The 26,240-nt window shown below is 53.6% G+C and overlaps 1 protein-coding gene and 1 long non-coding RNA gene across 2 annotated transcripts in view; one reads left to right on the top strand and one right to left on the bottom strand.

The window, feature by feature from the left end:
* TTLL3 (tubulin tyrosine ligase like 3) overlaps positions 1 to 12,969 on the bottom strand; it is a 23,280-nt gene extending 10,311 nt beyond the window's left edge. The window contains exons 1-8 of the mRNA XM_061552032.1: positions 12,778 to 12,969; positions 9,726 to 9,835; positions 8,733 to 8,794; positions 7,398 to 7,730; positions 6,179 to 6,307; positions 5,443 to 5,557; positions 4,245 to 4,358; positions 3,101 to 3,263 (exon numbers count right to left, since the gene is read on the bottom strand). Of these exons, the coding sequence (XP_061408016.1) occupies positions 3,101 to 3,263; positions 4,245 to 4,358; positions 5,443 to 5,557; positions 6,179 to 6,307; positions 7,398 to 7,730; positions 8,733 to 8,794; positions 9,726 to 9,816 (1,007 nt within the window). The 5' untranslated portion in view covers positions 9,817 to 9,835; positions 12,778 to 12,969. The remainder of the gene's footprint in view (positions 1 to 3,100; positions 3,264 to 4,244; positions 4,359 to 5,442; positions 5,558 to 6,178; positions 6,308 to 7,397; positions 7,731 to 8,732; positions 8,795 to 9,725; positions 9,836 to 12,777) is intronic.
* On the top strand, positions 11,080 to 26,240 carry LOC133342703 (uncharacterized). The gene is made up of 3 exons (XR_009755176.1): positions 11,080 to 11,962; positions 15,135 to 15,232; positions 25,193 to 26,240. It is a non-coding gene; the product is annotated as an uncharacterized LOC133342703 (long non-coding RNA).

Here is a 26,240-nt window from a genome sequence, read left to right as displayed (position 1 = left end):
CAGAGGTTGCTCAAACGGATCTCATAAGTAGCTCTGCCATATCCACATCCGTGCGCCATTCTCTAACACGACACCCGTTACGTGTGCAGCCACTTCTCTGCGAGAGTTCCCAAAGGACGCTTCGTCTCTTGACGTGACACTGACACACAAGATCCGGATAATATTGTTGAAAATATTTCTTGAAACAAATGAGGATCTGGTTCGATATCATCATGAGAAAAGCCCCTTCAAGTGACTTGTGATGGACTGCACCATACACACGGGGCACTGTGTCTGTTAAAACCCCCGGCCGTATGATCCGAACCTCTGCCCCGTAAATTGAGGATCCCGCAAATTTCCGAGCCACAAATCACGGCCGTCTCAACCCATTACGCTTTCACCTGCCCCCGACCCCGCTCGCGCCACATGTGCGACCATTAAACGCGGCCGCATGTTTTTCTTCCTTCGACACTCATGCCCTGCACTTCGTCACGCCGCGACCCTGGCACACAAACCCGCACTCATCGGGTGGGCATCCAGTGGGGCTGAACGATTAATCGATTTCAAATCGAAATCGCAATTTGAAACAATGCGATTAGCAAATCGCAAAGGCTGCGATTTGAAAAGTCCTATTACTTTCTTATTGGAATTGTTAAATTTTTTTAATATTATAACTTTTTTATTTAACTTAACAATTGTTCTATGTTTGATTGTTCTATTTCAATTAAAACATTTACATAAATACATGTTGGAAGCAATTAATATCGTTTAAGTTCTCATCCTTGCATTAGAATATATAGAGCAGTTCATATTTTGATGGTATCATGTGGTAATTCTCCATCACATGTTTTAAATCTATTACACAATGAATATTGAACTGAAGCTTGACATCAAAAATTTGTATCGCAATATCTGTCAGAAAAATCGTAATTATATATTTTCCCCAAATCGTTCAGCCCTAGCAACCAGCTCTCTCTGTGACGGGAGACCCTGGAGCCGTCGCGGCAGGCGGGCCGAGTCTCAAGACCTCTTTCCAGGGAGGCCGCCGCGCGGTGGCTCAGAGGTCCCGGCGTTGAGCCGGCACCGCTTACAAACCTTGGTTCAAGTCGAGGTTTCAGCCGCCTTTAGATTAAAAACTGGGCTCTCAAGCGAAGTGAGCTGATGTTCTCAAACCAATTGACAATGATTGCACACACAAAAAAAACTCCCATCGGGGCGAAATAATTTATGCATTCGTCAAAAAAACTGTGTACTAAAAAGGAAAAATATATAATAGGCAACGTTTCAGGCAATGGTCCTCATTCATAACAGATATATTTATGCACCTTCTATGTGCTATGCACAAGGGCCTTTGCCTGACACATCGCCTGTTAGATTTGTTTTATTTTAAGGCCATACACAGCGTTATAGACGAGTGTTCCGAGTTGTTTTTGTTGTCTGTGCTTGTGCACCGCTCTTAACGCAGCAGCAGCAGCAGCACCAGCATCACCCTCGCATTGAAGTTGGTTCTCAGAACCTTTACAGAATCAGAATTGTTATTTAGACTGGAGGAGGAATCCGAGGAAGCTCTTTTCCACAGATGTCAACAGTAGGGGCGCGGGGTCAGCGAGTTACATCAACAAACAATACAAAAAAACACGATATGAGAGCAAAATAAAAGAAAAAAGTAAGCAAGTCACGTATGTATGCACAAATAGATATATTCCTGTTGATTTATCAACACCAAATTCAAGCTTAGAGCAAGGCAGCAACACAACAACAACAACAGTTCCAAACAACACCAAAACATCATTGAGACCTCCTTTGCCAGTAGCAAAATATGATAATAGGTTTCTACCCTTTTATCTGGCAACAAAACTGACACCGTTTTACAAGGGATCATGTTTGCATTAACCACAATACCTGCGGTCAAAATGCAACAACAAAAAAACAGCACTCTGATAATGTATGCATTGTCCTTGAAATTGATTGGTCCACACCAGAGACAGCTTTTGTTAGAGCCCAGTCTCATATGGTGTCCGACCAGATAACGCCAAGACAACACACAGTCACTCGATTGCATCGCACTTTGAAATTGAACTGTCGACATACACGGGAAAAGGTTCTAAGTTACAAATCACGTTCGCAAAAGTGGCTGCATCCAGCACGACTCATCTGCTGAAGGGCACTCTTTGGAGGAAGACTCGCAAGGTTAAGGGAGGAAACACGATCACTCCAAAGCGTTGGTGCTGAAACGGCGAAGGCTTTGTCACCTACTCCTGTTCTTGTTCTAGGAATAGTTAAAAGGCATTCTAGATTTTTTTTTTGTTACCTACGTGATTTACCGAAAGAACCAAAGAGTATAGTTAATAGGCAATTAGATGGACGTTCTACACTCAATTTGCTTAAATTCGAGCTCTCATAAGCAAAAGTATAATTTGGCCTATCAAATAAACTGCAATGAACCTGGCGACCTGAGTTCGATTCCTATGCCAGGGGCGACATCAGTGGTCAGTGATATCTGAAATGTCCCTGTGTACAGTATACATGTGTGGACAATTTATGTTGTGCGTGTGATGTGATGGAGCAGTGGTGCACCCTATGCTAATCCACTGCTGAATGAAGGCCTCACCACACCATGTCATTAATGGGAATTGTTTGAACGTACTTCACCATGGAGGGCAGTGCGGACTGGTGAAGTGGAGAACGCAGCACCGGTTCGGATATCACTCGCCACTGATGTTAGCCGTGGTTAGGAAGCGAATTCAAGGCAGTGAGTTGATAGCGCAGTGCACTAACCACTACATCAACGTATTTCTTGAGAACTGCTTGTGTTTAGTTTGTTGTCCTTCCCCCGCACCTCTGATTAACACGGTTGGCTACGTACGGTGCGAAAGAAGTTCAGCATACATACATGCACCACCACTTGGGTTATACTGTCAAAATTTAATCGAGTATGCACACAGGACAGCCCCACTGAGTATCAAGACTTCACTTCAGGAGGGTCCCGCGATGGAAATATGAGAAGTTTGGCCGATTCCCTATCAAGTAAAATTGGCACGTCGGGGAAACCAGAGCACTCGGCTCCCTGGGTCGTCGCTCTCTGCCCCCACCCGCAGCCCATCTCTGACCACGAACTCACTGCACGAGGCGGTAGTATCTCTGCAGAAAGGCGTCCCAGTCAGGCGACTCGGGCCGGGAGGCCGTCCCATCAATGTCCTCGTGCTCCTGCGAGCGGAGGAACGTTTCGCACGCGGCCATGGCTCGGTCCAGCAGCCAGCGGTCTCTTTGCGGCGCCTCCACGCCTGCAGGGTGAGGGGAGAGGTGGCCAGACAGGTGGCTCAGAGGTCAGGGGATCATCCGCACTGAGCCGGCACAATCGAAATCCCGGGTAACAGCCGCCCCTGGAATTAATCTGAGAATCCGGGAGGCGACTGCTTGTGGGCCAGCGGTCAGAGCGCTGAGCCATGTCGATGCAGCAGAGATTCTGGGTGTGAATACGAATTTCGGCCGCCTGTGATTACACCGATAATCCGGGAGGTGGCCAGGTGGCTCAGGGGCCAGAGGGTTAGGAACGCTGAGTCGACGCCACTGAAATCCTGAGTTCGAACGCGGGTTTCAGCTGCCCACGATTAAACTGGGTTCTCAAGCGTAGCGAATTGATGGGCTCCGCTTAGTTGTACAGAAAGCAGCAAAACAGAGCGGGCGGGTGCCAATGTTTTCTTTATATTTTTGTAGAATATCCCCAATTTATCTTTTTATCCGAATGTGCTATCAGCATCGCGTCACAAAACAAATACACAAATCGAACTCTCGCAGAGAAGCGCAAGTCTTTGTGTGAGAGAACAGCCTGTTGAAGTAGAATCACAGAGCTACATCTGAGATCGCTTCAAGTGGCTTCTGGTAAGACAATTGGGGGCAGCACTTTCCCACCAACTCTGCCACATGAGAGTAACGTGTGTGCTGCGGTGATGTCGTGGGGAGCGGTAGTGTAGTCGCGGTGAGCACGCTGCGCGACGAACCCGGCGACCCGCGTTCGATTCCTGCTCATGGCCAACACCAATTACAATTATCTGAACGGGTCCTGGGCCTCCCCTAAGTCTACCCGGCCTCAAAATTAGTACCTGGTGCGGTGTGTATATATTGTCACTGAGCGAAAAAAGGCAGCCAGGCATGGTGTTGGCAACCCACCCCCTCATGTGCCATGCCGGCCCCCGTAGGTGCTCGTTAACAGCCCTTGCCCTAAGAGTCTGTTAAACACTACATCTTTGATGTTGGATGCCCACCGGGGCCTCCACGTTGGGCCTCCGTGCCCTCCAGCGCCCCGACCCCGTCCATCGCTCCGTGTCGCTCCACCACCAGCTTGAGGAGGCTGGTGGCAGCTGTCAGGCGGAAGTCCTCTGCCCACGACGACATACAAAAATATATAAAGACAAAGATCACCCATATATCCTTGTGCAGAGAATGTTGGAACAAGTGCTGTTTTGGGGAAGTAGTGCGCGACGAACCTGGTGACCCGAGGTTGATTCCCGCTCACGGGCAACACCAATAACGATTATCTGAACCAGTTCTCAGCCTCCCCTAACTCGACTGGTGCGGTGTGTAAACATCACCACAAGGGAGACAAAGGCGGCCGGGTGACTAAAGCACAGCAAGTTGGCCCAGTAGGGGGCACAGGTGGTGCATCAGCCAGTCATCTCAGTCATATCAGTCAGTCGACCCGTGGCACCTGGGTCTGCCCCATGACCTCCTGTCAGCGGGCGTTCGACACTTCACGTGGCCTCAAGGTGCACATGGCCTGGCACAAGCGTTGTGATGACGTCACCGCCACTTAGTGGCGAATGGCGATTTTTGTTGTTGTGTGTGACTGTGTGTGACTTTGTGAGTGACTCTGTGTGTGTGTGACTGTGTGAGTGACTGCGTGTATGTATGTGACTGTGTGAGTGACTCTATGTGTGTGAGTGACTCTGTGTGTGTGTGACTGTGTGAGTGGCTCTGCGTGTGTGTGACTATGTGAGTGACCGTGTGTATGTATGTGACTGTGTGAGTGACTCTATGTGTGTGAGTGACTCTGTGTGTGTGTGACTATGTGAGTGACCGTGTGTATGTATGTGACTGTGTGAGTGACTCTATGTGTGTGTAACTGTGTGAGTGACTGTGTGTGTGTGTGACTGTGTGTGTGGCTATGTGTGTGTGTGACTGTGTGAGTGACTCTATGTGTGTGAGTGACTCTGTGTGTGTGTGACTGTGTGAGTGGCTCTGCGTGTGTGTGACTATGTGAGTGACCGTGTGTATGTATGTGACTGTGTGAGTGACTCTATGTGTGTGTAACTGTGTGAGTGACTGTGTGTGTGTGTGACTGTGTGTGTGGCTATGTGTGTGTGTGACTGTGTGAGTGACTCTATGTGTGTGAGTGACTCTGTGTGTGTGTGACTGTGTGAGTGACTCTGTGTGTGTGAGACGCATGCCGGGTGCTGCCCTTGCCGATGAACGCGATCTTATCCTCCACGGCGCCCAGACGGTAGCAGCGAGGGAAGAACACGTCGGGGTTGGCTGAGTCGAACCAGGGGAGGTTGCGCATGTTGACACAGAGACCGACCTGCAGGGGGTGTGCAGTGATTGACACCACCACTACCATCACAGCATCATCCACAACATCATCATCATCAGGGAGGCAGGGTGGTGGTGGTGGCGCAGTGGTAACATTTGTGCCTCACGGCAAGAAGGGGCCTGGGTTCGACTACTGCCTCAGGTGGCTTTCTGTGCGGAGTTTTTATGTTCTCCCGCTGTTTTGTAGCGTGAGTGTGAGTGAGCGTGTGACCGCGTTAGGGTGCTAGGCTTCTGTAAACATCACCACTGGGAAGGCAAAGGTGGCTGGGCATGGTGCTGGCCACTCGCCCCCTTGTGTGCCATGCTGGCCTTCATAGGTGCTACTCGCTAACAGCACTTGCCCCGACAGTCTGTTAAAGGTTAGACGGGGGGAACTTTGTCTTTGCTATCATCATGGGGGATGTTTGTCTCCGTGCATGTAGCAAGACAGCGGGAGTGATGGCAACAGCGAGACAGGAAATTAGGAGCAACTGCGTGGAAGGAGGGAACAACACGTAATGGGGGGAGGCGTTTACCCAGCAGCTGGACACTACGGACTGACAAACAATGACCGCAACAACCACAACAACGATAAGAATCCGTGCGTCTGCGTTGATGGGGTGTGGGCCACCTTGGTGGTGAAGGAGCCGGCCCTGGCGAAGTGATTGAGCATCTGCTCCTTGCGCAGCAGCTTCGTGTCCACGGAGCCGCAGCGCGTCGTCCAGATCAGGTACGGCACCTCGTTGCGCACCAGCCGGGACTGCAAAGACAAAGGTCCCCGGAAAGGCTTTGGGAAAAGTGCTGTTAGCGAGTAGCACCTATGAGGCTGAGTCGGTTTCGGATGACCATCACCGGTGTTCGTGGCCGCGAGTGGGAATCGAACTCGGGTCGCCAGGTTCGTAGCGGGACGAGCTAACTGCACCACTACCACTCCCCACTAGCACACAAACTCCCCGCAATCAGGTGGTGGTGCGAGTGGGCGCGGGCACAGCGACTGTGCAAGAGGCGGCGGCCCTGCAGCCCAGGGGCACATGGGCACGACAAGCTCGCCGGGGGCGGACACCGGCTTGGAACCTGACGGCACCGTCGCCCGAGACCGCTCGTCTGGTTGGAACGCAACGGTCCTCCCGGGTCGACCTGTCGAGTCTGCTTCGAATGAAGAGGCGACGGTAGGCCAGGCGATTTGGGTGGTTCGAGTGGGTGCGGGTGGGCGCAAGTGATTTAAAACCAGATGTGTGGAACTTGTTGAGGGCCAAACAGGACTTTTCAATAGCTTTGGCGGGCGACCGCACATCACCGCACGCCTTTGCGAGTTAATGACAGCTAACCACGGCTCCAGAAATAGGAGCACGCTAAAACTAGAAACTCGGTGTGGCCGCCAGGTTGAACGTTTGCTGCTTCAAAGTGTTAGGCCTCGTGTGGCTGTGGATCATGTGAAATTAAGTTTTAGGCAGCACCTGACCCATGTGCCTTGTATTCTCCACCCTAAGTGGTGCAGGTCGTGTGGGCGGTACAGGTGGTGTGGATGGTACAGGTGGTGTGAGCGGTGCAGGTGGTGTGGGGAGTATGGGTGGTGTGAGCGGTGCAGGTGGTGTGGGGAGTATGGGTGGTGTGAGCGGTGCAGGTGGTGTGGGGAGTATGGGTGGTGTGAGCGGTGCAGGTGGTGTGGGGAGTATGGGTGGTGTGAGCGGTGCAGGTGGTGTGGGGAGTATGGGTGGTGTGAGCGGTGCAGGTGGTGTGGGGAGTATGGGTGGTGTTGGCGGTGCAGGTGGTGTGGGGAGTATGGGTGGTGTGAGCGGTGCAGGTGGTGTGGGAGGCACGGGTGGTGCGGCCTGTGCGGCCATCCTCACCAGCAGCTCGTGGCTCACTCCGTGCTGCTCACAGTTCTCCTTCCCGGTCTCGTCATCCTCGTCGTCGACGACGTCGCCACTTTCATCGCCTCCGTCGTCGTCGCCGTCATCGTCGCCGACGTCATCGTCGTCGTCATCGTCGTCGTCGTCCCCTCCGCTGCCACCGTCGTTGCGACGACGGCGACGGACGTTGGCGCGGGATCGCCGCGACGCGCCGGACCGCGGCGTCGCCCCCTCGGCCGGCGCCCACAGCCGCATCTCCACCCAGCCGCGGCGGCGCAGGCACGCGCGGATCACCGGGTACGGGCCCAGCACCGCGAAGATCTTCTTGTCCTGCAAGGGGACGGGCGACACCGGGGCCCTTTGTAGCGACGCAGAGCTCGGGGCGGCGGAAACAAAATGATTTCGGGTGAAAACAGGACGTCCTCAATCGTTCCTCGCTTCAAAGAGGCCGTTAGGAAACTGCCTCTGAAGAATTGCCGACCAATTCGCATGAGAACCACTGTGGACAAATATCGTTACAGTAGTTGTTAGCTTTGGCATATGTCCTTGTATATTTACGTATAAGTACAATCGTCACCCTATATATGTTTAATGTTTCTGAAAGTTAATAGTTGTCGTGCTCTGAACAGTCTAAAATGTGATCTGCCCGAGCCGATTTGCGCTGCAAAATTGTTAGTTTCTCGTGTGAGACGACACTGTTGTTTTTGTGCCGATTTCTATTTGCTTAATTCCTGTTTAAGTCATTTTTGTGAGACTCTAAATGAGACTCTATCCTGAGACTCTAAATGAGATTCTAAATGAGACTCTAAATGATATTCTAAATGAGACTCTAACTGATACTCTATCCTGAAACTCTAAATTAGACTCTACATGAGACTCTATCCTGAGACTTCATCCCGAGAATCTAATGAGACTCTATCCTGATCTCTTGAGTTCTCACCTGGCTAAACAAATAAACTTGATTTCACGTGAAGACAATTAAATTGCCGCGGTGGCGAGATGCTAACTGCCTCGCCTGGTATGCAGGAGGTTGTGGGTTTCATCCCGACCCTGACGCCTGCTGTATATTTGGAGTTTTCACGTTCTCCCTGTGGTCGCGTGAAATTTTCTCCGGGTCCTCCGCTTTTTCCCTCCAAATTTAGAAGCAACACGTCTTCAGAGTTATTTGGCCGCTTTAAATTTCCACATGATAAACCCACTTTGTTGAGCGATCACTTGTGATAGCCAGGCCGCTTCTGCAAAAATAGCTCAGTGGACCTTACCTGGTAAAATAAAATAAAAAATTTTGTTTCGTTTAAATGCTCTGCAATGTGTTTGTGATGCAGCACACACCTTGATCGCTCGCTCGGCAAGTTGCCTGGCCTGACGCAGTCGCTCCGGGTTGATTGCAGCGCCTCCGACAACACGAACACACGCGTCGTCGTCATCATCAGCGTCATATGTAGCAGCAACAGCATTTGTGTTCTTATTTACCCAGGAAAGCCTCAATGAACATCGAGTCTTGTTTAGGAGGGTCCTGCCATGTTTTCACAGATGTAAGGGACAGTGATTGCTTTGTAGATTCCAACTGAGTAATTTGCAGGTAATATGTTGGGATTGGGATGTTTGGTCAATGCCAGTTCCATTGTTTGTGTTTTTTTAGCTCAAGCAGAAAAACCGGACAACCTGCAGGAAACCCATGCAGAACAGGGGGAGAACATCCAGGTACTGGACTCATTTGGAGTTGAGTATACCTCAGGGAGGCCCACAATCGGTTAAGATAATCGTCACCAATGTTGGCCGTGAGCAGGAATCGAACTCGGATCGCTGGGTTTGTAGCGCACCACGTTTTCTTTATGCAGTACCGCCACCTCCCCCCCCCCAAACTCACTAAACGGACTGTTGGGGCAATTGCTGTTAGCGAGCAACTATAAAGCCTGGGACGGCACACACGAGGGGGTGGGGGTGGCCAGCACCACGCTCGACCACTCACTCACGCGCACTCCACAGAACAGGGGAGAACGTACAAACTCTACACGCAGCATGACGCCCAGGCGAGTCGTTAATTAAACCCAGGCGCTTATTGCTGTGAGGCACGAGCTTTACCACTGCGTTACCCTCTGCTGATGATGATGCTGCTGATGATGCTGCTGCTGATGATGATGATGCTGCTGCTGATGCTGCTGCTGATGATGATTCTGCTGAGGATGATGCTGCTAATTATGCTGTTGATGATGTTGTTGCTGCTGATGCTGCTGCTGATGATGCTGATGATGCTGCTGATGATACTGCTGATGATGATGCTGATGATGCTGCTGCTGATGATGATGCTGATGTCCACCTCACCTTGAGCGAGGGACCTGGATCTGGGCGGGGGGGCGGGGGGGGAGGTCTTGGGGCGGGTGGAGCTCCCGTCCGCTTCATCGGGGCCTCTCATTGGCCACGTGGACTGGCAGCTGGGACAGACACGTGGCATCGGTGGTCACGCCATTATACCATCACACCATCACATAATTACACTATTTTACCGTCAGACCACATCATCATTCCATCATATCATCACCATACATACCATAATACCATAACATAATCATACCGTCACGCCATCATACCAAAACAACGTCACACTATTAAACCATTACACCGTCAACCTAGTAACATGTGAACCTATCACACCATCACGTAATAAAACCAAAAACCCATCATCATAGCAACACATTACACCATACAACCATCAACATATCACCTTCATAGCTGTCAACCCATACGTTTTATCCGTATTCTTGTACAGGGAAATTGAGTTTTCAGGTCCATACGGCATACAGCCGTTTCTATACGGGCAAAAACCTGTTTGTGTTTATTTGTTTGTGTTTCTCCCTTGTGATGGGACTTTGTAGGATGAACGTTGAGATTTATAAGGGCACGGGGTGACCAATAAGGTCTGAATTGGTATGTTATAAGGTAGTCGCTAAGGGCTTAACAGCCATGCAACTTGAGTTATATATTTATAGCTCTCTCAACGCGAGGTGACCTTCCCTCCAACCTGACCCCTGAGCCCGACCCGACGTGACCTGGCCACGTGCTTAGCTCCAGCTAAGCCCCTGCGCTCACCACGTGCCTGGTGGATTGCCTCGCCATAATCCTGAACGAGTGTGTACAATGAAAGCTGAATACAGTGTTCAATCCATGGCATTGCCCAAATGTACAGGGTTGTTTGACCATTTTAACACGTAGGCTTTCGCGACCAATATTATTCATAATCAACGTTTTTGGGTTAGATCGCGTTATCTATAAATGTGTCGTAACCCTCCACCACCCGACACGGCCAATCAGCAAAAAAGTGTCACGTTGACAAAAGACAAATAGTTCACTGTAAATGGTGTGGCTTCATGCTTCAACACACCGGTGGGCGAAAGCCGTGAACTATTTGTTTTTTGTCAACGTGACACTTTTTTGCTGATTGGCCGTGTCGGGTGGTGGAGGGTTACGACACATTTATAAATGACGCGATCTAACCCTAAAACGTTGATTATGAATTGTTTGACCATACTTCACAAGGCTGGTCAGTGTGGGGTTGGTAAAAGGTTGTGGGTAGGAGAGGGGGGGTGTTTGTGTGCCAAGACCGGTTCAAGGTATTACTCGCCACTGATGCTAGCCGTTGCCGGGAATCAAAATAATGTTCTGCAGAGACCAGCCTGCGTTGGTTATCGGGGCTCTTTGACCAAGCTTCGCCGCACTGGTCGGTCGCTCGTTGTTGAACGATGGCTGGAAGGTGACGGGGCCGATTCCGGGTATCAACTCGCCAATTGATGATGGCCGTGGCCGGGAATTGAATTCAGGTGGCCAGGGTGTCACAGTGCAGTAGCCGTAACCGCTGGGCGACACCGACCACGCCGGCTACCCCTCCACTGTCAAAACCAACAGCAGCAACACAACAACACAACACAACAACACAACACAACAACACAACACGAGAGGCGTAGTCGTGCGTGCGTGCGCCGACCGAACCCGTGACCTGACGATAGCCAAAATCGTTCCCCTGCGGCAGAGCAAACTGGCAAAGTTGCCCGCATAGCAAACGCCCGGGTGTCAAGCGTTTCCCGGCGGCAGTTTGGTCTGCTCCGGCCGTTGGAGCAGCAGCAACAACAACAGAAGCAGCAGCAGCAGCAAAGTACCTCTTGGCAGAGGTGGGACAAAGTCATTGTTATGCAAGTCCAAGTCGAGTCTGAAGTCATCAAATTCATGACTCGAGTCTGACTCGAGTCCAAGTCACATGACTCGAGTCCACACCTCAGAGGTGGGACAAAGTCATTGTTATGCAAGTCCAAGTCGAGTCTGAAGTCATCAAATTCATGACTCGAGTCTGACTCGAGTCCAAGTCACATGACTCGAGTCCACACCTCTGCCTCTTGGTATATAGGTGCTGCCTCGGGAGCGAGGTGGCCGGAGAGACGAGTATACGGCGTTATTCACGATGTTCCCCAAGAGCGCGTTACATCCATCGCATCTCATCTGAAAGGGGGCAGCCTCTCCAGTGACAGCTGACCAGCAAACGGGCATCGGGTTGCCATTGGCACTTGAAGGTGATGATAGCGATGTGAACGATGGGCCATCGATGTTGATGACGCCACGTTGTGATGGCTCGTTGTCACTGGCCTGATCTCGTCCCATCTCGAAGCTAAGCAGGCTTTGAGCCTGGCTTGGACGAAAGCGAGCATAAGCAGGCGCTCTAAGGCGGTTGTGCGGCTGTACCCAGTGGTGAGCAGCAGAGGGCAGTGCAGCGAACCATTGTTGTGCCGTGCTTCTATGCTGCCCCGCCTTTACCAATCGGTGACGGACGTGATGAATGAAGTATGGTCACTTACAGGCACACATATATCCCCTCTGTAGCCTGGGTGGCCAGCATCATACAGGGCCGCCTTTGTCTCCCGAGTGGGCGATGTTTGCACATCGCGCCAGGTACTCATTTGAGGCTGAGTCGACCTTGGGGAGGCCCAGGAGCCGTTCAAATATTCGCCACTGCTACTGAATCGAACTCGCCCCCCCCCCCCACACAAACATAGACAAAGATCACCCGTGTAGCCTTAACAGACTGTTGGGGCAAGTGCTGTTAGCGAGTAGCACCTATGAAGGCCGGCACGGCACACGAGGAGGTGGGTGGACAGCACCACGCCCGGCCGCCTTTGTCTCCCCTAGTGGCGATGTTTGCACACATCGCATCAAGTACTCATTTGAGGCCGAGTCTACTTAGAGAGGAGGCCCAGAACCGGTTCAGATAATCGCCACTGGTGTTGGCCGTGAGCGGGATTCGAACTCGGGTCGCCGGGTTCGTAGCGCAGCGCAGCGCTAACCGCTGCACCACCGCTCCTCTGCTCCCCCCCCCCACCCCGACACTCACCTGCGCCTCTAACCCCGCGGCTGCTCTCTGCGTGAGCCACGCTCGGCTCGCCCCCTCATGTCGCCTCTCGCTCGCCCCTCTACGCCGTTGTTTGAGACGGCGTTGTCATCACCATCACCACCACCACCGTCGTCTCCATGGCCACGGCTCGTGAGGACGCCGCGACGTCACCGGCTCGAGCCGCTCTTCCTCTTGCCCGGCAGCTCCCTCTGTGGCGGGGGAGCGGTGGCGGAGTGGTTAAGCGCACACGGGCACTACCAACCACTTTCTCTGGCTGGCAACTCTCCCTCTGTGGAGGGGGAGCGGTGGCGGAGTGGTTAAGCGCACACTGGCACTACCAACCACTCTCTCTGGCTGGCAGCTCTCCCTCCTCTGTGGAGGGGGAGCGGTGGCGGAGTGGTCAAGCGCACACGGGCACTACCAACCACTCTCTCTGGCTGGCAGCTTTCCCTCCTCTGTGGAGGGGGAGCGGTGGCGGAGTGGTTAAGCGCACACGGGCACTACCAACCACTCTCTCTGGCTGGCAACTCTCCCTCTGTGGAGGGGGAGCGGTGGCGGAGTGGTCAAGCGCACACTGGCACTACCAACCACTCTCTCCGGCTGGCAGCTCTCCCTCCTCTGTGGAGAGGGAGCGGTGGCGGAGTGGTTAAGCGCACACGGGCACTACCAACCACTCTCTCTGGCTGGCAGCTCTCCCTCTGTGGAGGGGGAGCGGTGGCGGAGTGGTTAAGCGCACACGGGCACTACCAACCACTCTCTCTGGCTGGCAACTCTCCCTCTGTGGAGGGGGAGTGGTGGCGGAGTGGTTAAGCGCACACGGGCACTACCAACCACTCTCTCCGGCTGGCAGCTCTCCCTCTGTGGAGGGGGAGCGGTGGCGGAGTGGTCAAGCGCACACTGGCACTACCAACCACTCTCTCCGGCTGGCAGCTCTCCCTCCTCTGTGGAGGGGGAGCGGTGGCGGAGTGGTTAAGCGCACACTGGCACTACCAACCACTCTCTCCGGCTGGCAGCTCTCCCTCCTCTGTGGAGGGGGAGCGGTGGCGGAGTGGTTAAGCGCACACGGGCACTACCAACCACTCTCTCTGGCTGGCAACTCTCCCTCTGTGGAGGGGGAGTGGTGGCGGAGTGGTTAAGCGCACACGGGCACTACCAACCACTCTCTCTGGCTGGCAACTCTCCCTCTGTGGAGGGGGAGTGGTGGCGGAGTGGTTAAGCGCACACGGGCACTACCAACCACTCTCTCTGGCTGGCAGCTTTCCCTCCTCTGTGGAGGGGGAGCGGTGGCGGAGTGGTCAAGCGCACACGGGCACTACCAACCACTCTCTCTGGCTGGCAGCTCTCCCTCCTCTGTGGAGGGGGAGCGGTGGCGGAGTGATCAAGCGCACACGGGCACTACCAACCACTCTCTCCGGCTGGCAGCTCTCCCTCCTCTGTGGAGGGGGAGCGGTGGCGGAGTGGTTAAGCGCACACGGGCACTACCAACCACTCTCTCTGGCTGGCAGCTCTCCCTCCTCTGTGGAGGGGGAGCGGTGGCGGAGTGATCAAGCGCACACGGGCACTACCAACCACTCTCTCTGGCTGGCAGCTTTCCCTCCTCTGTGGAGGGGGAGCGGTGGCGGAGTGGTCAAGCGCACACGGGCACTACCAACCACTCTCTCTGGCTGGCAGCTCTCCCTCCTCTGTGGAGGGGGAGCGGTGGCGGAGTGATCAAGCGCACACGGGCACTACCAACCACTCTCTCCGGCTGGCAGCTCTCCCTCCTCTGTGGAGGGGGAGCGGTGGCGGAGTGGTTAAGCGCACACGGGCACTACCAACCACTCTCTCTGGCTGGCAGCTCTCCCTCTGTGGAGGGGGAGCGGTGGCGGAGTGGTTAAGCGCACACGGGCACTACCAACCACTCTCTCTGGCTGGCAACTCTCCCTCTGTGGAGGGGGAGTGGTGGCGGAGTGGTTAAGCGCACACGGGCACTACCAACCACTCTCTCCGGCTGGCAGCTCTCCCTCCTCTGTGGAGGGGGAGCGGTGGCGGAGTGATCAAGCGCACACTAACTCGGCCCCCACACGGGTTCGATTCCCCCACTCACGGCCCAGCAGCACCGGTGATGGAGGGTTATGTGAACCGGTTTCCTATGTCGACTCAGCCTCAAATGAGTACTTGGTGCGTAAACATCGCCACTGGGGAGACAAAGGCGGCCGGGCGTGGTGCTAGCCACCCACCCCCTCGTGTACCGTGCCGGCCCTTCATAGGTGCTCGCTAACAGCACTTGCCCCAACAGTCTGTTAAGCCTATACGGGTGGGGGGGGGTTTCTGTCTCTGTAGCTTCCTCCCCCTCTCTCTCACTCCGCTCTCCGCAGGATTTAGGAGCCGCGGCCCTCGGGGTGTGGGACACCACCACAGGTGTGGACACCACCACGGGTGTGAACAGCACCACAGGTGAGGGAGACCTCTACAGGTGAGAGACGCCATGCAAGGGGAGAAGCGGCCGGCAGGTGGCGCCCCGTCACCGCCTCACATTGGGGGGGGGGGGGGTGTGATCGAGGGCACAATCGAAGGTAAAGGCGCCGCGCTGCAACTGCTGGCTCACGCCACTGCAGGTGAAGGGTCTCCACTAGAGGCAGTTCAACAGGGCCCGTCTGGATGTGTGTTTTGGTTTACGCTCACAAGCTGCCCAAACGTCTTGGGAGAGGTAGGAGTAGCCACACTTTGCCACACCGAACGTAAAACCTGTCGATTGACGAACTCCAGGGGTCGGCACGCGGCTCTTTAATGACTGCCTAATGACGTCACTTATAAATGACCGTCTCCTATTCACGTGCATTGCGGCTCTTGATATATTGAGTTTTTTTTTTACCAAATTCATAAAAATATGGCTCTGCTTGTTGTTCTGGTTGCTGATCCCTGGACTAACTGTGGTGTACACATCTATACTGCCGCGCCTGGAGAACGAACAGGCGACCTACGCGTGCGACCTATTTACACCAGCAGGACAGGATGCCGAGGGCCGAATGCGAGAGAGAGAGGGAGAGCACGTAGCTGAGAGGACATGCGCAGGTTTGAGGCATCTCACGGGCTGTTGTGAACGGTGATTTGGCTTGAGCAGGACGTGTAGGTCACTTGCAAGGGATAAGTCAGAATCAGAATCTTTATTTAGACTGTAAAGCTCTTTTTCACAGATGTCCAGTAGGGGCAGGTCAGAAAGTGACACCTACAAATAACACAAAAACACGAAAGGAGTGCAAAATATAGAAAAGGTAAACAAACCACTTATATAGAAATAAAAATAAACTGTCCGTATCTTACCAGGTAAAACCCACTCAGCTATTAGCCTCTTTTTCAGAAGTGACTTGGCCACAAATGACAGCTCAACGCAGTGGCTTAGGGGCCGTCCATAAATGACGTCACGCGATTTTGGACGATTTTTGACCCCCCCCCCCCCCCTTCGTCGCACGGCGTCACAAAAAGTCAGATCCCCCTCAAATATGACGTCACAAAGCTCTGCCCCCCTCCCAAAATATATATAAATATGCTTCAAATCGCTTTAAACTATTGTCATTGTAGTGCGTATTTAATGTGGCACTGCAATCTGATGTTGTATTTAATTAAGTAGAACGTGTTGTCTATATTTCTCACCCCCCCCCCCCTCGTCACACATCGTCACAAATGTCTGACTCCACCCCCCAGGTGCGTGACGTCATTTATGGACGGCCCCTTATCACTTGGACATGTATAATAGCGAACTAATCTAAGTAATCCCAAACGCACGTTTCTGGCCGGCGGTCGAGACCAGCGACGGAATGGCATCCAAAAGGAGCGAATGGCATCCAAAGGGGACGATCACCGTGGAGATGGAGCGACGATTGTGGGCTCGCGTGCGGGATGGATTGTTGCATCCAGCGGTAGTGCAGTGCTTCGCGTACTAACGCTACGAACCCGGTGGCCCGAGTTCGATTCCCGCTCACGGCTCAACACCAGTGACGAATATCTGAACCGGTCCTGGGCCTCTCCTAGGTAGACTCAGCCTGAAATAAGTACCTTGTGCGGTGTGTAAACGTCAGCACAGGGGAAACAAAGGCGGCCGGGCGTGGCGTTGGCCACACCAACCGCGTCATAGGTGCTTGCCAACAGAACTTGCCCCAACAGTCCGTTAAAGGCTACACGAGGGATTTTTTTTTTGTTTCATTCAGCGGTGGACGGAGCGTCATTTTAGTTTCATGACCAGCAAGCCGGGATCGTCTGTGTATATTAGACGTGAGTAATGGATAAATAAGTATATTATTATCATTACATGGTGTGTACAGTGTAATGAGTGATACGTCTAAAACTCTAAATAGAAGCTCTGTGGCTCCCCCCCCCCACCTTGTATAAACAAGAGTAGGAACATCTGGAATTTAATTATCCTGGAAGAGCCGCCGCTGTCAATGAACCCACTGTGGTGAAGGCGGGGAGCGTAGACGTGGGTGGGCATAGTACAGTACAACGGTGGATGCGACTGCATTTCCCTCTCCTGCGCCAAGCTCCGATGACGCCTGTTCCTTGGACACAGCGGTGTCCCATCCCAGCACTAGCCAGGCGCAATCCCGCTTAGCTTGCGATATCGGGCTCATTTTGGGCCGACTTGGTCATAGGTTTCATCCTTATTGTCCAAACTGTCTTGTTTCAAACAATTATACTTTACAGCAGGTCCTTCGAATCATATTTTTGGTTTTAATGTGAAGCCAAAACGGAATGTGACTTGGTTATTATTTTGTGCAGTCATTTGGTGACCGGGCCGAAACAATCAACTCACTCCAGTTTCTGAATCAATTTAATCTGGAACCCGGATTCGAACCCAGGTCATCAAGCGGCGCATGCTCAGTGTCTCTGACTTCTGGGCTACGCGGTCAATCGTTTCAGTTTCATTTATTAGGTATAACCCTGTGAGCTATGCGGCTCTTGAATCGGGTGCAACCGCAACAAACAAAAACATGAACAAAGAACATCTTAAAGTGACGACGCGCAAACAAAAAAATCCAAAAAAACAGCAAAGTCTTCCAGAAAAAACACCGTATTTCAACACTGTGTGCAAAAATCCCATTGAGGTGCATGTCAAACAATAACAACCATAAGACAATTTAGATTAAAGTTATCAGGCTAACTCTGTGCACAACCTCATCATGCACTAGCTTGGAACTTCATGAATAAAACTAAAGATAGGCTTGATCTCAGTCCTGCATCTCCACAGTATATGTCTTAGTCCATCAGCCTGTCGGCTTCTGAGACCAATTTTATCAAGCAAAATTAGTTTAACCAAGCAAATTATGCACCGGTTTCAAGCTGCAGGGTCTCATCAGAGTCATGCTTGTCAAAGAAATGCTGCTGAATTAGATGTTGTTGAAAATAACATTCTGCTGATGAGACCCAGAATGTCGAAACCGGTCCAGGGTTTGCTTGCTTGCACCTCGCAGCGTGAACCCTGCCGCGTGAACCCTGCCGTGTGAACCCCGCCACGTGAAGGTCACAGCGTGAACCCTGCCACGTGAACGTCACAGCGTGAACCCTGCCGTGTGAACCCTGCCGCGTGAACCCCGCCACGTGAAGGTCACAGCGTGAACCCTGCCACGTGAAGGTCACAGCGTGAACCCCGCCACGTGAAGGTCACAGCGTGAACCCCGCCACGTGAAGGTCACAGCGTGAACCCCGCCACGTGAACGTCACAGCGTGAACCCTGCCGCGTGAACCCCGCCACGTGAAGGTCACAGCGTGAACCCTGCTGCATGAACCCTGCCGCGTGAACCCCGCCACGTGAAGGTCACAGCGTGAACCCTGCCACGTGAAGGTCACAGCGTGAACCCTGCCGCATGAACCCTGCCGTGTGAACCCCGCCACGTGAAGGTCACAGCGTGAACCCTGCCACGTGAAGGTCACAGCGTGAACCCTGCCGCATGAACCCTGCCGTGTAAACCCCGCCACGTGAAGGTCACAGCGTGAACCCTGCCGTGTGAACCCTGCCACGTGAACCCCGCCACGTGAACGTCACAGCGTGAACCCTGCCCTGTGAACCCTGCCGTGTGAACCCTGCCGCGTGAACGTCGCAGCGTGAACCTCGCAGTTTGTGCAGGGCGCGGTTACTCGCTCTGCACCGTCCCCCGGCACCCGAATGACGCACGCGCCGCTTTACCTGGGCACTCACACGCACCTGTCGGGATCACGGGGTCTCGATGAACCTTTGCCTACGTCTCATGGGATGAACAGGGAGCTCGCCTGTGTGTGTGTATGAATAGATGTGTTTGTGTGTTTGTATGTATGGATAGATGTGTGTGTGTATGTATGGATAGATGTGTGTGTGTGTGGATAGATGTGTGTGTGTGTAGATAGATGTGTGTGTGTGTTTGTATGTGTAGAGGAGTATTGTGAGTAACCATGAGGGGACGAACAGAAGGAGTCAAGGATGACGTCATGTCACGGGTGATGTAAGAGGGACCTTCGGGAGCCAAGGCGGGTCCAAGCTGGGGGGAGGAGCCGCCCGAGGGGTTCTGAAGGGGGACCCCGTGACGGAGGCGTGGTCGTTGTGGGGAGCCAGGGGAAGGATCGGCTGGAGGGAGCCAAGGGGGATAGCCGAGGGTAAGGTCCTGTAGTGTGGCGTAAAGGATTGGCTGGAAGAGGATCTCTCTCTCCTCGTCACGGGGAGGTATTGGCTGAACCTTCGCTCAGCGAGAGAGCCCATCGGGATAGTTGAGGGTAGGATCAAATATTGATCAGGGTCCGGGGTAAGGACCGAGATAGAGAGTACCTACACTGGTGTGAGCATAGAGTGTGGAGTGTAACAGGGATTTAATAAAACGGCAACAGCCCTTATCGTGTTCCTCGTCTCCGTGTGGTTCTATTGCAGAACATATGTATGGATAGATGTGTCTGTGTGTATGGATAGATGTGTGTGTGTGTGTTTGTATGTATGTATGTGTAATGGGTTCAACTGAGTTGCAGACATAGACTTGTAGGCAACACATTTGATTCAGTTCCAACACACGGGGTAACTTCCCCTTAACAGAATAACAACCTAAAGTGGTGACCACCCGGCTAACTACACTAGCTACTACGTAACTGTTACACCGGACCGTGACCAACGACTTCGGCCCGGGTCCATGTGTTGGAGACTCGTTGAACAGAGATTGTAGGTGAAGGGTTTCTTCCAGGATCAACAACAACCCTGGTCCCTCTAGGGACGCGGCTTATATTCTCTGTGGCATGGCCGGCTCCGCCCTTGGCCACGTCCACCTTCCAGAATCCTCGGGAAGGATCTGGGTCCCAATCACGTGACCCCCTAGCCCCCTCTTGGGGCCCCTCTGTCAACTCAACTGGTCACGTGTCCTCCCGGGTCAACCAGAGTGCCATGGCCTCACACAACATCATCCTTCGGCCGGCACCCACACACCCTGTCCTGTAGGGCTGGCACTGCACTTACAGCATGGTGCCATCCAGCGCTATTATTCAGCGCACACCTGCCCCTCTAGGGCCAGTACTACACCCACAACATTGTGGTATCCGGCGATGTTGCTACACCGCACACCGTGCCCCTCTAGGGCCGATACTGCACCCACAGCATGGTGACATCCAGCGATGTGTGTGTGTGTGTGTGTTTGTATGCATGTGTAGTGAGTTCAACTGAGTCGCAGACGTATTCTTAGAGGCAACACATTTATATAACACCAACACACGGGGTAATGGTGGACAACAGGGTTTAGACGGGGGTTTTTGGCGAGCGCACTGCACACACCCTTCAATACAATAGCGACATCTTCCGCCATACGGGGCCAGAAGATGTGGAGCTTAAGTGTGGTAAGTGTCTTATGCACACCCATGTGCAGTAGTCGCTCGTGCACCGCCCAGATGATTTTACCGTGCAGGGCAGTGGGCACGACGATGTTTTAATGGCGTAACCCTCCATCCCAATGCATGAGCAATCCGCCTCTGAGGATGACGGAGACTACTCCCCGTCAATCCTCATCCCCGTCCGCCCCCTTGATATGGCGTCATAACTTTAACAGGGAAGCGTCCTCAATCTGGAGGCGTCCCCACTCTGCATGGTCCAAGCCAATAACGGCATCACGCGCCTCAGGACCATCGGCTTCTTCAGGGGTGTCAACTTCGACCGACGCCGCAAGGGGAGGGGGCGAGACCTCGGCAGGTGTTTTACAGCGTCCCGAGCCCGAGAAACATGCGCACCTGTCGCTCGTTGGCAATCGCGACAGGGCATCCGCGTTCGTGTGTCGGGTACTTTTGCGGTAGGAGACAGTAAAAGAATAGTCCTGCAAGACTTCCAACCAACGTGAAAGTTGGCCAGACGGCTGTTCAATACACAGCACGTACTGTAGGGCTGCATGGTTAGAACACACCTCAGCGTCTGCCATAAAGATAGGGGCGATACTGCTGCTGCAAAAAAAGCTATAGCCAAAAGTTCCCGGCATGTGACACAGTACTGTTGTTCGGCTGGAGACAGCACTCTGCTGCCATATGCTTATACACTCTCCAAGCCATCCGCGACTTGAGACAGAACAGCGCCAATTCCAGTGTTGCTAGTGTCCGTAGCAAGGACGAACGGCAAGAAAAAGTCGGGGTATCGGAGGGGAGGGGCGTTCACCAAGCCATCCCGGAGCGCAACAAATGCGGCCTCCTCCTCCCCCTAATGGAACTTCTGACCCTTTGCCGTCAAGGCGTGAAAAGGTTTGGCGATAGTGGCGAAACTGGTGACAAAACGATGGTAATAAGACGCAAAACCAATGAAACTCCGCACCTCCTTCACCGACGTGGGGGTCAGCCAAGAACGCACGCACACGGTTTTGTCCGGGTCCGTCGCTCTCCCTGAATTACGAGGCGCAGTACACGCCGCCAAACCCTTATGCCGTTGCAAGAGCTGTTGTGCCTGGATGCATCTTGCAACCTTGAGAGAAGAAAAATCGTCCTCATCGATGGCCGGCAGGATGATGTTGAGGTCCTTCGCCAACGTCAACAGTCTCTCGAGGACCAGCGAGTCGACTCCATCGTGGTCCATCTTCACGAAGGCAGCCTTTGCTATGGAAGGCGAGGAGCGTCTTGGCTTCCCCCCTCCTCCAAGCAGCGAACTTATGGCACACATTCGACGGCGGCTCATAGATTGCTGGCATCTGAGCAAAGGCGTGATGCAGTGTGGCCCTCTCCGACGGCGGGATGGTGAGAAACGCTGCTGAGGTGTTGTCATCAAGCGCGGCGGGCAGCGCTTCCAGCACCTCCACCTACGTCCACCCTGCCAAGTCGCTGTTCATCAGGAACCTGCGCTTGAAGGCCACCCAGTCGCCTCCGGCAGCTGTAAATTATTTAACGAAGGGCAGTCGTCGCCGGAGAGATGGAATGTTCACAGGTGAACTCAATGCAGTCTCAGATTTGGCGGGCTCCTTGCTCCGTTCCTCAAGCAAAATGGTGGCCGCTTGCGTGGGCTGCGCCACGGAGGTTCCCCATTGGCGGGAAACGGCGACGGGATGTTCAGTCCGGCGCGGCTCTGTTGCTCTCTCCTCGACTGCTGGCTCTTCACGGTGGACGATCGACGCTGCAGCTTGGAGGAGTTCTGCAAGGCAGGAGTGGGCTGTGTGGCGCTCCCTCCCTGACGTCGGTGAGCTGTCACATTGATGGTCGACGCGCTGCTCTGCCGACGGCACCTCATTCCCTTTCTCCGGGGTCGCCATCCCCGGGGCTGTATGAGGGATAACTTTGTCGTCTTCATCGTCTCACATCCTGGTATGTCGTCTGCTTTGCGTAAACATAACCTAACTCAGCTAGCTTACAAAAAAACGTTTGGCCACTTCTGACACCAGTTGTAGTGAGTTAAACTGAGTCGCAGATGTACTCATTGAGGCAACACATTTATTTAACACCAACACATGGGGTAACTGCCCCTTTACAGAATAACAACCTATGGTGGTGACCACCAGGCTAACTACACTAGTCATAATGTAACTGCTACAATGGACCGGACCACAGCTTGGGTCCTGGTCCACGTGTTGGAGACTCGGTAGAACGTAGAACGTAGACGAAGGTTTCTTAAAGATGAACAACAACGCTGGCCCCTCTGGGGGACCTGGCTAATATCCTATGCGGCGTGGCTGGCTCCACCTTTGGCAATGACCACCTTCTAGAATCCTCTAGCAGGATCTGGACCCCGACCATGTGACTGCCCCTAGCCCCCACTTGTGCCCTTTGTAGACTTAACCGGTCACGTGTCCTCTCGGGTCACCCAGAGTGCCACGTCCTTTAGTAACCCCATTTCTATGGCCGGCACTCCCACACCCTATCATGTAAGGGGCGGCACTGCACGCCACGCGTGGTGCCATCCAGCGCTATCAATCAGCGCTCAGCGGGCCCCTCTAGGGCCGGTAATACACCCATACCATTGTGGTGTCCGCGATGTCGTTACATCGCACGCCGTGTTTCTCTCGGGCCAGCACAGCACAGCGACATGCCGCGATGTCCCTCCATATGGATAGATGTTGGTATGAAGAACAAAGGCGGTTGAGCCTAAGACTGGCCACTCCAACCCCTCGGTTCTTCGTTCCGGCCTTCGGAGGTGCTCGCTAACAGCCTCACAAATATGTTGAGGCTATATGGAGGACCTTTGTCTTGTCGTTGCGTAGTGGTGGGGAGCGGTAGTGTAGTGGTTAATGGGCTGCGCTACGAACCCGGTGACCCGAGTTCAATTTCCGCTTACGGCCAACACCAGCGACGATTATATGAACTGGATCTGGGCCTCTCTAAGTCGACTCAGCCTCAAATGACTACCTGATGCAGCGTGTAATCATCGCAACTAGGGAGACAAAGGCGGCCGGGCGTAGTCCTGGCCACACACCTCCCCCCCCCCCTTGTGCGCCGTGCCGGCCTTCATAGTTGCTCGTTAAAAGCAATTTCCCTAACAGTCTGCCTGGACCACTAGGGGAGATCTTTGTGTTTGTATTACCAAGCACCTTTAACGGCACGGCGTAGCGAACAAGGCGGTTGTGGGGTGTTCGGAACCACGCCTGGCCGAATTCGTCTCCACCGGTGCCAGGCTGATGTTTACACACCGCTTCAGTGTGTGTGTACTTGTGTACCGTGTTTGCGTGTGAATTCACGTACTGGTCTGTGTGTATGCATCAGTGTGTGTGTATTTGTGTACCGTGTTTGCGTGTGAATTCACGTACGGGTCTGTGTATACGCATCAGTCTGTGTGTGCGCGCGTGTGTGTGTGGAGTTAACGGTATAAGCATAGCCTGGCACAGTGGTTAGCGCGCTGCACTCCGATCCCGGTGACCCGAATTCGACTCACGCTTACGACTGATAACAGTGGAGAATGTGAACCGATTCCGGGCTACCCAAGGTCGACTCAGCCTTCAATGAGTGCCTGTTGCGGTGTGTAAACATCAGAACCTGGGAGACAAAGGCGGCTGGGCGAGGTGTTGGCACACCCACCTCCTCGTGCGCATGAATGGCCTTCATAGGTGCTCGCGAACAGCACTTACCATGACACCCCGTCAAAAGTCTATACGAGGGATTTTGGTCTTTGGTTTATAGCATGGGCTGTATGGCACTCACCAGTCCAGGCACTCATCAGTCCAGTCTCTCACCTGTCCAGGCTCTCACCTGTCTAGGCGCTCCCCAATCCAGGCTCTCGCATGTCCAGGCCATCGTACGACAGACTCTGAGCTCTGACTCTGTGCCTCAGAGTTCGTGATCAAACACTGCGTCCGATTCTTAAATAATGTGCGCGCGTTATAAATCGTGTTTATTTTCATCATCATAATTGTATCCGTGTGTGGAATCTAACTCGTGGGTTTTATAGCGCGGTGCGCGCAACACCGCGCCACCGTTCCCTAGCCCCGACTCCGCGTACCCATCGCGAGAGTTTATTTACGCCAGCCACGCGCTCGTCGTGCCCGTCATCTCGGCGCCGCCGTGTGTATTAGACGGCGTCCGTGCGTGCGTGCGAGGGGGCCCACGTGCATCTCGCGCTTGCGCAGCGCCTCGTCCCACCGCTGGATGTCCGCACGTGCCGCCTCCGCCGCCTCTAGTTGTCGAGATGAGCGAACAAGAGGGAGCCGGTGCGTCCCGTGCGAGCCAGCGACAATTTCTCTCCGCGCATCAACTCCGAAACCGGTTCAGAGCACGACCGCCCGCCCGGCCGCCCGCCCGCCCGGCCGCCTTCCTTCCTGCTTGCTGGATAATAAACAGATGCCGCGGCTGGCGCTATTGCTGGATACGATTGGTCTGAAAAGCCAATAGGCCGATGAGACTATTTTTTTATATTTCTGACCCTATATATATACACACACACACACGCGGTATATGCTTTTACAGAGAGATGCGGGTCAGATTCGTTGACTTGACCCTCCCTCACCTCCCCTCCCCCCACCTCCCCCAACCCTGCCGACAGGTGCGCGCAACAATTGAATGGAGCTCTGACGCAACAAAGCGACGATCACCTGCACAGACAGGCGAGCGACTCGTGGCGCCCTGGCTGTCCTTTCAGTGTGCGCTGCGTGCGCGTGCGTGTGTATGGATGTAAGCTACGTGAGGACACTTAACGTGGCCTCAAGGTGCACATAGCCTGGCACAAGTGTCGTGGTGACGTCACCGCCACTTAGTGGCGAATGGCGGTTGTTGTTGTTGCTACGTGAATGTGTTAATGTCTTCGTGTTAATGTGTATGCGTGTTATGTACGTGTGCTCCTGTGCATGTGCATCGTGTGTTATGTAGGTGATGTGTGTGGGCGTGCCGTGTGCGTTAATGTGTGTGCTCGCTAGCAGCACTTTCCCCAACAGTCTGTTCATGCTTTACGGGGAATATTTGTCTTTGTGTCTGTGCTGTGCGTGTGTGTTATGCGTGTGCGCGGTATACGTGTGCTGTGTGTGTATTAACTAGTGGGGAGCGGTAGTGTAGCGGTTCGTGCGCCGACCCGAGTTCGATTCCGGCTCATGGCCAACACCAGCGACTATTATTTGAACCTGTCCTGGGCCTCCCCTAGGTCAACTCAGTCTCAAATGAGTACCTGGTGCGGTGTGTTGTAAACATCGCCACTCGGGAGACAAAGGCGGCCGGACGCGGTGTTGGTCACCCGCCCCCTCGTGCGTCGTGCCGGCCTTCATAGGCGCTCGCTAACAGCACTTGCCCCAACAGTCTCTCAAGGCTATACGGGGGATCTTGTTCTGTGTGTGCGTGTCATGTTGTGCGTGACACGAGCGCAGGATGAAGGAGAGCGACCCATAAGACCCAACCACTGCGCCACCGCTCCACCCACGCGCGACGTTTCCTTGTCCAAAATATCAAATCGATTCGTTGGCTGATGGATCGATATTATGATGATCGTTGCAGCAATGGCTCCAACACGTCAATCTCCTTGCACCGATCAATCAATCGCACTCATCTGTTGATTCTTAACGAATATAATTAGACGTGGGTGTGTGTGTGGGGGGAGGTGAAGT

Source organism: Lethenteron reissneri, chromosome 15, assembly GCF_015708825.2.
Source record: "Lethenteron reissneri isolate LAM-NWPU_2019-01 chromosome 15, ASM1570882v1, whole genome shotgun sequence".
Lineage (NCBI taxonomy): Eukaryota > Metazoa > Chordata > Hyperoartia > Petromyzontiformes > Petromyzontidae > Lethenteron > Lethenteron reissneri.
This window is presented reverse-complemented; position numbering and strand designations above follow the sequence as displayed.